Genomic DNA, 13,215 nt, shown 5'->3' on the forward strand with positions numbered 1-13,215 from the left:
TACCTCCTCATAGGTGTCATCATAGCCTGGATACACATCCAGGTCAACCTGATCATAGTTGCCATCATAAGCCATCACCCTTCTAGGTTACTAGCAGAAACTACCCAATTAGACTAATTCTTGCCTTTGAAGATCACACTGTTAATAAAAATGGTGCTATGAATCTGAAAAGCAGAAAAATGATTGCTAGTAGCGAGAATCAAACTTTTTTGTCAGATTATAGTAATAGAATGTAGTATCCGAGAGATGGTATAACTTTAGAACGAACTAAAGCTATTTTTAAAAAAAACTACGCATCAAAAGAGGGCCACTGAGTATTGCATCGTAGAACTGCGCGACAGAGGGTGTAGATATTTAGTAGTCTATGCAATAGCAAATAAGAGCTGCTAGCAGAATTCAACTCACAGTAAGTAGACAATGTGCATGTGTCTAAACACAAATTAAGGGTTACCAAAGTTTATTTGTTTATAATATCTGAACATGTACTGACAAACCTTAGTTTAAGGTCCTGAATATTAAAGTACTAAACAATAAAACAAATGCTTGCCTGCAGTCAAGAATAGCATCCATCTATGTACAGCGGCATATAACAGTGATAATGCAAAAATGTGCAACAATGATCTCACAAGAACACAAGGTAGTTTCTGCTCCACATTAATACTACTGCAGAGAGTACTATCATGTTCTATCAAAAAATATAAGTGATGTTGCTTGACTTGTTTTAAAAAATGCAAAATTTAACAACTAACATAAAGGTAGCCAATTACTGTGTTACAGATGAAATCTAAGATTCAATGTCTCTTTTTCTTTTTGCTCTTTTTCGAAGTCGATGATGACTTGCGAGATTTCTTCTTGCGATCTCTTCTATAATCACTCGAAGAGCTGTCAGAGTCGCTGCTCCTGTTTCCAAAAGTAATAGTAATATTTTATAGGCAATTTAACATACAGTGCCGGTGCCATGCTATAGTTAGAAACGATAAACACGCAGAGCTACTCATCCAGTTAAATACATACTTTTATGGCTAAGGAAGGTGGCTAAAAACAAAACTTACTTCTTATAACACTGCAACACGTCACATTATATTGCTTTAAAATTAAGTATCTCAGATGTACTGATCTAATGTAAAAGCTCAAATGAAGGAACTAAAAAACAAAATACTATGCGAGTTTTTAACTTAGTTAATTTTTAAAACTTTGACTACATATGGGAGCAGAACATACTATTAAATTTATACCTAAAGAGTACAGCTTATGTGGCCTACGGATAATAGTTCATTATACTTCTCAGGTGTGACCTACAAATGATAAATCAGTGTACTTCTCAGGTGTGACCTACAAATGATAGTTTAATGTACTTATCAGGTGTGGCCCACAGTTGAGAGGACAATTTATTCCTAAAGTTGTACTAAAAAAAATCTAAAAACGGTAGTTACTGTTTAACAATGTTGTTTGCATTTAATTTTAAAAACGCCTTCAAACTAGGAGTGGTCCCAGCCAAACATGTCAACTCTGTATATTTAGCAACTCGAAACAGCTTGAATTAACTGTAATATTAGTTACGGGCAAAGAAGAAATATACACGTGTAAAAACTGCGCTTTTAGCAGCCATTTGATGCAATAGCTTACCTCGGTTTGTGTTTCCATTTCCTTTTCTTCTTGCGATCCTCCTCTGATGAGGAGTCTGATGATGAGTGCTTTCTTTTTCTGAATTAATAAGAAAATCGAATACAAACCAAACATGGAACTGCTGAAAAGACAACTGAAACCATGAAGAAATTAATCACTAGTTACCTTGTACACGATGTGACATATAATCTCTAGTTACCTTGTACACAATGTGACATAAAATATCTAGTTACCTTGTACACAATGTGACATATAATCTCTAGTTACCTTGTACACAATGTGACATATAATCTCTAGTTACCTTGTACACAATGTGACATATAATCTCTAGTTACCTTGTACACAATGTGACATATAATCTCTAGTTACCTTGTATACGATGTGACATACAATCTCTAGTTACCTTGTACACGATGTGACATATAATCTCTAGTTACCTTGTACACGATGTGACATATAATCTATAGTTACCTTGTACACGATGTGACATATAATCTCTAGTTACCTTGTACACGATGTGACATATAATCTCTAGTTACCTTGTACACGATGTGACATATAATATCTAGTTTCCTTGTACATGATGTGACACATAATCTCTAGTCACCTTGTACACGATGTGACACATAATCTCTAGTTACCTTGTACACGATGTGACATATAATATCTAGTTTCCTTGTACATGATGTGACACATAATCTCTAGTCACCTTGTACATGATGTGACACATAATCTCTAGTCACCTTGTACACGATGTGACACATAATATCGTACAACTACAACTTCTAGAACAACTCGAACTAGACTTTTAACACCTGACTTACGCGGCTTCCCATTCTTGTAACACATAGTCACTAAGTTTATACACTTATACTGAGTGACTACATGGAACTAGAGCAGACAAAAAGCAAAAGTTGACGCAGCTGTATGAGCATGAAAACAAAAAAAGCGTGACAGACAATTTGCTGCGGCTGTTTTGTAGACAAAGCTGAATACGTTACATTCACTATGTGAAGAAAGCTACCTCTTGGTTTTAGACTTGTGAGATTTGGATGATTTCTTTTTGCCTTCCTCTAGTTGCCCCATTGTTTCCTTCATGAGTGGAGATACAAAAAACTCATCATCCTCGGAATCGGAGCTTGTGCTTGAGACATCTAATAAAATCTCATCTTTTTGGTTATCAGCTTTAATGAAGTTTCTACATTCATAGGTGAGATGTCCGGCTGCAAAACAACCCATTTTCAGCTATGTTTGCGGCTTGTGTGCCATGATTATATTACGATTCAACCATCAAACTCAACAACTTACGATATCCACATTTCTTGCAGCCGATTGGCTTAATTTTTGAGCCATCTATAGAAAATCCACTCATAGCACCGTTGACATAAAACTGAGCTTTCTTATGCTATAACATCTACAATAAGTAGCACAAACATAGTTAATCAGGCAGAAAAATTCAAGTAATATAATCAGCTAACCACTCTAAAAAATATTGTTTTGATGTAAAAATTGTCTTTATGAATAATATGCTATGAATTGCTTAGGCACGTGATTCATCAGGCTATGTACCATAATGAGAGGGTTGTGATTATTTTATTTTAAGGCGCCACGCAACTTTGTGCTACTTGACACTCTTGGACTTACTCTATGCTAAGTTGTAAGCATAATAGGTAGCATAGTAGCTTGTATAGTGTATGATAGATTTATAAGCTATCATGAAAATAAATGCCAGTTTCATAATACATAACCAAAACTGGAAAAACAACTTTTGCTTTGACCAGCATTCCTTATATTTTGTAATGAATTTGTGACTATCGCTAATTTTATAGTGGATGGTACTTTGCATGGTTTTCTAATAATTTTACCTTTTTACAACTTTAGTAGTACCATCAAGTAGCTTTAAGCCATCTACTAGCACATCATATTCTATATTCAGGATCAGAGCTTTCCACACTTTTTTATCAATAGAAATAGCTATATCCTTGTTGTAAACAAAGATAAATCTATCAATAACTGTACATCTTGATTTTATTGCTGTAAAATAAGTAATAGTTGAAATAAGTTTTAGTCTCAAACTGACAGCTAAAAGATGCTGGATCGCTTCAGTTCGGTTACAGGTTTGGGTCAATAGAGGAAAGTGTTGAAAGCAGCTATTTTCTTGCCATTAGTTTCAGTTTAGTTTCAAAACGAGCACCATAGAGCATATAAAACTTAAGATATTCACAAAGCTTACTAGGTGGAAATCAACTATTAATCTGCTTATTGTTGATCCAAGTAATGGACAGTTTTTCATCAACTGGACCATCAACTGGGTGGATTTGGATTGTAAGGCTGGAACAATACACACTTGAACGTTAATTAAGCCACAGATGAGAAGATGAGCTGATACTCACAATAAAACTGATTTACATATTTGACAAAAGTAAGCCAATACATAGACTTAAGGATAACCCAATACATAGAGTCAGAAACAAGCTAATAAACTCTCATGGTGAACTGATACACATGCTCTTGAGTGAGAAAATAGCACAGATTTGAGAATGTGAAGGATCTGAACATTTTTAGCTAATAGCGATAAAGCAATAAAAGTTTTGGTAAACCAGTCGATATTGTAATGCTAAAAACAGCCACGGTAATCCAAAGAATGAGGGTAACAACCATCACTTACATGTATGTTGTTAACCAAAGAATGAGGGTAACAATCATCACCTACATGTATGAGATGAACCAACAAAAGGTTTCAAAAATAATTAACTGCACAAATACTTGTCTTAAATTGTACTGTAATGAAATATTTCAAATATGAAGTATGAAAAATTAAGGGAATTAACAATCAAATATGTTTCTACATAATCTTATGGACACCTGTAGTATTTCAAACAATGACGAATAAAAAATAATCAAAAATGTGTCTTATCAGGAACTTACTAAGTAATGATTTTGAAAATCTCGCTATATTTGAGTACACCACAATAAATTCACTGTATGACAATAGTCTGTATTTGGACTCGCAACCAGAAATTCAATTTTCCACACCCTCAAAAAGAACCCCGTTACCAATCAGAGATAGAATTACAAGCATGAGATTGCCACTTTAAAAAGTTGTGTATGCAACTGTCATAAATGCCTATACTTTGAAGATGACAAACATTGACGAGATGAAAGAGGATTCTACAAACTAAAAGTAACCCTGAAAGAAGTCCCTATTACAAATAAGCTGATCATAGCTGATGATTTTAATGCTAGAGTTGAAGTTGAAGCTGAAACTTGGCCTGTTGTCATTGGTTTTAATAAATAGCATTGGAAAGTCTGATTCAAATGGCAAACTGCTAGTTGCACTGTACTCAGAGTATATCAAAACATAACAAACACCACCAAGCTATATGGATCCAAAACCGGTCAAAATGATGGCATCTTCTGGACTATGTCAGAAAACATAGACAAGACCTGAACATCATGCTGGACACTAGAGCTATGAAAAGCGCTTCAAAATTTGGTGGAATGAACGTGAAAGAGTGGCTATACAAGTTGATAGTTAACATCTGGAAGTTTGAACAAATACCAAAGAATCTGAAAAATGCAAACATTGTGCCCATCTGTAAAAAGGCTAGTAAATAAGAATGTGGCAACTGCTGAGGTATCTCTGTTATGGATTGACAAAAAAACAATGGTGTATATCATTTTGAAGAGAGTAAATGCAAAGATCTGTCCCAAGATCCTATCCGAGACAGAGTTGCTTCCAAAGTAACAAATGTACTAGCAGTACAGTAGACAACTTTCAACAAATTCAAGAAAACTGGACAGAAAATAACAAGGAGCTGTATGCTATTTTAATCGATGTTACAAAAGTCTTTGACACAGCATCAAGAGAAAGCCTATGTTGCATATTGAAAAAATATGGATATGGGTCTTTTCATAAAACTCGCCCACAAAGTGTGACATAGAGGTCAAAATCTCAAATCACCCCTACACTAGATTTAGCATTACTTTTAGGAAGCGCAACTATTCAAATTTAGTAAACAAAACAGTCTTTTTCTGTGTCATTGCTGAATTTCACACTATATTGGCGTTTCTACAACAGGTCAGGGAAAGGCTGCCGATGTAACAGGGAACACCATATCATACCTTTTTATCAAACAAAAAGACACAAGCTTAATCATCTTTCATCTGCTTTTATACTTGAGTAATAAGGTTACAATGCCTTAAGAACAGTTAACTATGTGCAAACAATATACTTTACATAAGACAATTGCCTGTCTTACCATACATACAGGTTGCTGATGTAAATGAACACCAGGTGATGTGGTGTCCCTGTTACATTGGTACCATCGTCAGAGTGAATTCAACTTTGCAGATGACAAGAAACGAATATGCAAAAAATAATGCTTTCGTTGAATACATTATCTTACATTTCAGACCCAAATGCTTTCATGTAACACTTTTTGCAACAAAAACTGTCAGGGACACCACATAATAATGCTTTTTATATCAATAAGTGTTGGTCGCTGGAAGTCGTACTTTGTGTCAATTGATGTTTGGATTGGTGCTATCCAAGTAAACACTGATCCATTATGATACTGTTTTTACTTTGTGATAATTTAAATGTGAAATATTTGATTTGTTTAACCACACACCTGTGGGCTAGTTCTGTGGAAAGACCCATATATAATGCTAGCAACTTGATCAGGGCTTTACAAGTGTGAAAGCAAATGTAGTTCAAGGCAGAGAAGTTTTAAAGAGTTTGAAGTAAAAAAGTGATGTTAAACAAGGATGCATGTTAGCAACCACATAGTTCTCACTCATACAGATATATCTGAACCGATATATCCAACATCTCATGAAGGATTTAAATACCTGATTAACTTTATTGACGAATATTCAAGTATGTTGTTTGTTTAGCTTTTACGCTCAAAAGACGAGGCTGACGCAGCTCTGACCCAGTTTATGGTGGACGTTTCACCGATTGGCAAGGTGAAAGAATACACTTCGTCAACGGAGGCGAATACACGAGACATAATTCCAGAACATAATGCGCAGGAACCACTTCAAGTACAGTTCGACGGCTCCATACTCACCTCATCAGAGCGGTAAATCTAAATGCACATGGTGTAGTTTGCAGGAAATGTCGTGTTGCCTAATATCCGACTCACAGCTTCCAAAATCACTCTGGAATTACACTGTCCGACTCGCCATGAACCTTTGTAACCATAGTTTCCAACGACGTACCAAACAAACTGCGTATGAACTTTTCACTAATCACAAACCTGACATGAGCAAAATACATACCTTTGGCTCACCATGTACATATTACAACGAACACCACAAACTCAAATTAGATGCCAGAGAGTTTTCTGGTTTTTACCTAAGTATAAACGTACGTAACCATAGTGATTTTGTTACTGATTTTAGCCACAACAGAGTGATCACTACTCGAAATGTCAGTGTACACCGAATAGACAACCGATCAAACCAACCCGAGTACACTCCAGATCAAATACTAGAAGAAACGTATGCTCTTCCTAAAGCCGGGATCAGTGACAATGTGCATGCTACAAATCAAGCTGAGCAAACCGCAGAACGACCGCTCCCAGACAGACTACAGAGAGAACCTAAACTTCCAATACATCTCCAGAAAGAAAGATTATCTTCTCTCTACCAGCCTAGACCACGCTTACAAGGCTTTCCCACTGATACCTAACACTTACAAAGAGGCCATAGATAGCGAACACGCCGAGCAATGGAAAGCAGCCATGGACAAAGAGGTCAATACACTTATAGCAAACAACACATGGGAGGTGACACAACTCCCCGCTGATCGAAGCAACCAAAGGACGGTGAGTGTATACACTAAAGCAGAGCAAAACACCAGGTGAGGTGCAGTATAAAGCCCGGTATGTAGCTAAAGGTTTTTCGCAAATATACCGCACCGATTATGACAGGACATTCTTACCGACTACTAGATTCACATCAATTCGTAGTCTAATTCAAAAGGCAGCCAGTGAAAACCTCATTCTCTACCAACTAGACGTCAAAGGGGCCTATCTCAACGCTCCTATTGACAAAGAAATATATTTAGCTCTACCGCTTGGTTCGAACCTAAAACTAAAGCTCTCGAGAAACTCACATGTAGGCTCAACAAATCGTTGTATGAACTAAAACAAAGCGGACGCATATGGTACGAAACAATAACTAACTTTCTAAAATAAAATGGATTCAAATCAAATTCTCATGACCCCTGTGTGTTTACCAACGGCGAAGAGAATGGTGAGGAATACATTTTACTTGTATTCTGGGTTGGCGACATCATCTTGGCAAGGAAAATCTACAAAATACTTTGAAACTACCAAACAACTCCTCCAAAGTAAATTCGAAATCGATGATCGTGGAAAGCTTAACTGGTTCTTGGGCAGCGATTTCACACGAAACACTGATGGTAGTTACACTATCGACCAATCCAGATATGCCAAACAAGTACTAGCACGCTACGGCATGGCTGACTGTAAATCAGTATCCACCCCAAGCGCCAGCAGAACACAACTCCAAAAGGCTACCAAATCGCACATCCGGGTTTTCCTATCACGAGGCAATAGGCAGTTTAATATATCTAATGACAGCGACGAGACCAGACATCAGTTGGACTGTATCCAAGCTTTCACAACACGTTGATAAACCTGGACCAGCCCATGTCACAGCAGTAAAACATTTATTACATTATCTCAGCGGTACCGTAACGTATGGCCTAACCTGCCGCTCAACTACTGGTATACTCAAAGGTTTTGCTGACTCTGACTGGGCGGGTGATATAGATGGCCACCGCTCCACAACAGGATTCATTATGACACTAGGTTCAGCGCCTATTAGCTGGAGATCTACCAAGCAATCAACCGTAGCATTATCAAGCTGCGAAGCAGAATACATAGCATTTAGCGAGGCCACAAGAGAAATGATTTACCTCCGATCCTTCTACTCCTCACTCGACATAAAACAACCTGAACAAAACACTATGTATTCAAATAACCAAGGTGCATTGGCCCTTAAAAAAGGGAAAGGACATCGTTCACGATCAGCGCATATTGACATTCGTCATCACTTTTTTCGAGAACAAACCAGTATTATTGCCGCCGAGTCAAACATCGCCTTACTTACTTACAAAACGTTTCAAGAAAATCAAACACTGTACTGCTATTAGAATGCTGGAAATGTGCGTTATTGATTGAGGCGGTGTGTTAAATTAACAATCAAACTGTTATTTCATTACCTACTTATGCTATAATGTTATGTTAAGTAATTGCCTTCACCATGGACAAGAGAGAACAACTCCTAAATGTGATCATTTTATGTTTACTATTTTTATCCCGCAATCTTCTGTACGTCCCACTCATCTACTATGTAAACGGCAATCGTTGTCTGTGTATCCACCTTTTAGAGCGGTCTTTCCTTTTATCGTCGTACGAATTTCGGTTGTACTAAGCGAACTGAATTAATATGATTAGTGACAGTAAATAGATTATAGAGCGGTCTTTCTTTTTCCATTCGGTCGTACGAAGCCAGCTGAATTAATATGAGTAGTAAATATCGTAACTTCGGACTATTAGCCGCTACTTTTGTCTGACGATTTGAGCCAAGCGGCTTATATAAAGGTGCGGCGATTCTGTTGTTTTTCTTTCATCGCTAGGGCGCATTAACCGAAATCTCCGGTTAACAAGCCTCTTTACAGTGCCCAACGGCAGTGCTCTGTTTTAAACAGCAAAGTTGTTGCCGTGTTAAAAAGCACCGTCCTGAGTTCTGCGGCCTATTCAGAGGTCTCTATACAGCTATACAAATGTACTACTCAGTAAATAAAATAAATTAACGAGTAGTTATTTACATGCAATTAATATTTACTGTCAACGTGTACCGAGAAGGTCACGTAAACGTTTGTTTCTTGCGGATACTGGAAAAAACCGCAGTTCTCACCTACTAAATTTTCACATCAAAAATGTAAGTGTTTCTTATTCAATGTTGTATTGTCTATGAATTGCCACACTTTCAATACATAACCCTTTCACTTGCGTCCATGTACAAATTTAGCTATCGGCCTACTGCCAGCCATTTTGCCGATATTGCTTCATATGTATACAATATTTTTTCAATTTCAAACTCCATCTAGAACGTTTGTTTTGGTATGCCGATATTGCTTCATATGTATACAATATTTTTTCAATTTCAATCTCCATCCAGAACGTTTGTTTTGGTTATATAGTTCCTTTTGCCAACATGTTTACAGGCACTGCTATGCAAAAAATTCATTGTATCTATACTTTGTGCATTGATAAAGCGATGTGAAGCTACAAAGCTAAAACGATCCTCTACAATGTTCCGTATTCTTACAAAACCATTACTTTCACCACCATCAGAGTCAGTGCTGCTATTGCTATTTTAATTATATGTGTAATCACAAAAATCTGAATCGGCTATAATGTCATCAACATAAGTAATTATTTGTTTTCTAACTTGGACGCATTTAATGAACTTGCACAAAAAATCTTTGTTTTTAAGTTGGAAAGTCTCAAACAACGATTTAAAATTAAACTTTAGGCTAATTTTATAGAGAAATCTTAGGGCAACACTGTCACTACCATAAAAGTCCAAAGACCGTTGGTTATGTTATCAACGAATAATAAAATTCAGTTACTAGCTATTGCTGGTAAAATCGCAAAAATGCGTCTACGCGGTCGACCATAAAAAACGCATGAGTCTACTTCAGTGAAAGGGTTAAAAACGTTGGATTTGTCACTGTTTGTGATAGTAAACATGTTCATTTCCTTCCGCAGCCAAGTTACTTTTACTTTTTTTCCAGCTACGAGTACACAGAACTACAGCTACTTCAGAACTTGCACGGGTACTGCTACTGCGTTTTACTTACTGAATTTCTACTTCAAAAAGGTAAGTACTTCTCATTCAATGTTGTAGTGTATTGTCTATGAATTGCCACACCTTAACCACTTAATAACGTTGGATTTGCCACCGTTCATGATAGTGGGCCAAGTTCATTTCCTTCAGCAGTTGAGTTACTAAGTTTTTTCCCAGCTACGAGTGGGCCTACTGTAACTTACTACTACAAAACTTGCACGAGTACTTCGAGGGTTGCGATAGGCAATGGTGAAAAGAAAGAGAGCAGCTGGTATCGACTTACTGTCACCCTACTTTAGCCATGACCAGCTGTACGTCGTCTGCTCAAAAGTAGGCACAAGCCGAAAACTGTTTGTTCATACACCCGACAGAAAAACAAAAAATGTTGTCTATTCGCAAGTGTTGCATTGAACTAACATTGTGTTATTGTTATGTCATGATATGTTCTTCGTGTTCTGCTATACCACATGCAGCATTTTCTAATATATTTTTCAGTATATATATATTTTCATGCATTCGTTTTCCTTATTGTATCTCATACAAAGGCTATCATGTTGGCGCTATGTTTTATTATTGTAAGGTGCTAATGCTGTATCTGCCTTGACATCATACTGTCTGTGCTGTTATACATATAAATTTTATCGACACAACCTCATTACTGTTTGTATATACCATGTCGAAACACAGGCTATAGACGAAAAACTGGTGAGTTATGATTAGTGTTTCAAGCATGTAGAAGTCTTCATTCAATAAATGCTGGCGATAGCAAAATATTTTGTATAATTTTTTGAAAGATGCAAAATTTTTCAATACTGCCAGTTTGAAGAACTTCAGTTTGCCTGGCAATGTCAATTTCATTATCAGTTCTCTGTACACAAATAGGGCAACGCCGATTTGAGTGGTTTGAGACTGATGCATTGTAGACTAGCTGTAAAATGTATTGCAGATTTCCATTGTTCTCCCTAACATTATTGACATATATGACTGCATATGTGTATGCATAGTGTGATCAGGGCAAAAAATTTCAGTAAACTGCATATTTGGAGTTGTTTTACAGTATGAAAGACAACTCTCGATAAACCTCTTGCTGTACATGAATCTGTTACCGTGGATGGGTAATGCAGCTAGCGGTTTGGGGCCGTGGCGTCACCCGGGGATGCGCGGAGACCTTTTTCGCCCCGAGTGCAGCGAGAGTACCCAGGAGCGGCTTTTCAGATGAATGAGTTGGCATGTGCGAGACGATTTATTGCGAAGCGATTGAGTGCTAGGCGATTGATTGCGAGGCGATTGGTTGCGAGGCGATTGATTGCAAGGCGAATGCGAGGCAATTGATCACAAGGCGAGTGCAAGGCGATTGAGTGCAAGGCGATTGATTGCGCGGCGATTAATTGCGAGGCGATTTATTGCAAGGCGAGTGCAAGACAATTGATTGCAAGGCGGGTGCGAGCCGACTGATTGCAAGTGCGAAGCGATTGATTGCGAGGCGAGTGCAAGAGCGCGATGGTTGACTGAGAGGCTGGTCAAGACTCAAGGTAAAGACTGGTCAGCCACGACGGGGGCTCGGCGGATAAAGGGCACGATCATCAACTGCAAATATAGATGGGTATGAACGGATGCATGAATCTAGACACATGAATCTAGAATATTTACTAGATTTTACATGCATCTAGCTGTAAAAACATTGCAGATTTCCATTGTTCTCCCCAACATTATTGACATGTGCATGTGTATGCATATTCAGGGCAACAATTTCAGTAGACAATTTACATAATAATACATCAGGGCAACAATTTCAGTACACTGCATATTTGGAGTTGTTATACAGTATGAAAGACAACTCTCAATAAACCTTATGCTGCACGTGAATCTGTTCCTGTAGGCGGGTAATGCAGCTAGTCCTGTATAAATTATGAAGGCAATCATGTTAATCAAAGCTCACACTATTAAATCTATGGCATCGAGCTCTAACTTAACAGAGAAAGCACCTTAACTTTTTTCAACAAATTGCTCAGTCAAAAGAGTGCAACAGAAAATAATACTAGCTATACATTCTTTAGTGTTCATGCATTACAGCATTTATTAATATTTGTGCATTGTGCATAGAATACTGTTTAAGCTGTTAGGTAATTACTTCCGCAATTATTTACTGTTTTCGTTACATTTACAGACTAACTGGTTTAGGTATTTAAACATACGACATATCACAACACGAAATTAAATTTTATTCTATGACCATACCTGCCAACTCTCACGCATTAGGCGTGAGACTCACGCAATCACCCCAAAGAAAAAATGAAAAAGCGTGAGAAATGCGTGAGATTTTTGCCCCAATTTCCACAATTTTATATATACTATCATTGATACATCAATTGCCCCAAAACCAAATCTCACGCATTGCTCCACTCTTGGGTTGGCAGGTCTGTCTATGACTGTTATGAGCTTGGTATATATTTTACGTTTACTAAAGAAAATCACAACGGCACACCACTAGCAACCGTACACCTCTTTCTCACATGAATCAGTGTGCATTGAACTTATTCAAGATCGGTAAATTTATGAACATAAATAATAAAGCAAAGATAAGTCAGAGCAAACTTGCATTTCAGTTTACACATGCTGAAAGCGAAGTAAGCGTACAGGAGAAAAGCAATTAAGCATTAAATGTTTATGTCTTTGGGGTAATAGCGGCCGCCATAA

The 13,215-nt window shown here is 37.3% G+C and overlaps 1 protein-coding gene across 2 annotated transcripts; it reads right to left on the reverse strand.

Moving 5' to 3' along the window:
• Window positions 1-440: 440 nt before the first annotated feature.
• On the reverse strand, window positions 441-3,066 carry LOC137391439 (protein SREK1IP1-like). 2 transcript variants are annotated; one of them, XM_068077916.1, is made up of 4 exons: window positions 2,935-3,066; window positions 2,651-2,849; window positions 1,627-1,704; window positions 441-906 (listed from the first exon to the last, which is right to left on the reverse strand). In XM_068077916.1, the coding sequence occupies exons 1-4, from the start codon at window positions 2,996-2,998 to the stop codon at window positions 792-794; spliced, it is 456 nt and encodes a 151-aa protein (XP_067934017.1). In that variant the 5' UTR covers window positions 2,999-3,066; the 3' UTR covers window positions 441-791. The 2 variants fall into 2 exon arrangements, with proteins under 2 accessions (XP_067934017.1, XP_067934018.1); XM_068077917.1 differs by having other exon boundaries at window positions 441-900; window positions 2,935-3,065.
• Between the last annotated feature and the right edge of the window lie 10,149 nt (window positions 3,067-13,215).

The sequence above is a fragment of the Watersipora subatra genome, chromosome 3 (assembly GCF_963576615.1).
Source record: "Watersipora subatra chromosome 3, tzWatSuba1.1, whole genome shotgun sequence".
NCBI classification, from domain to species: domain Eukaryota; kingdom Metazoa; phylum Bryozoa; class Gymnolaemata; order Cheilostomatida; family Watersiporidae; genus Watersipora; species Watersipora subatra.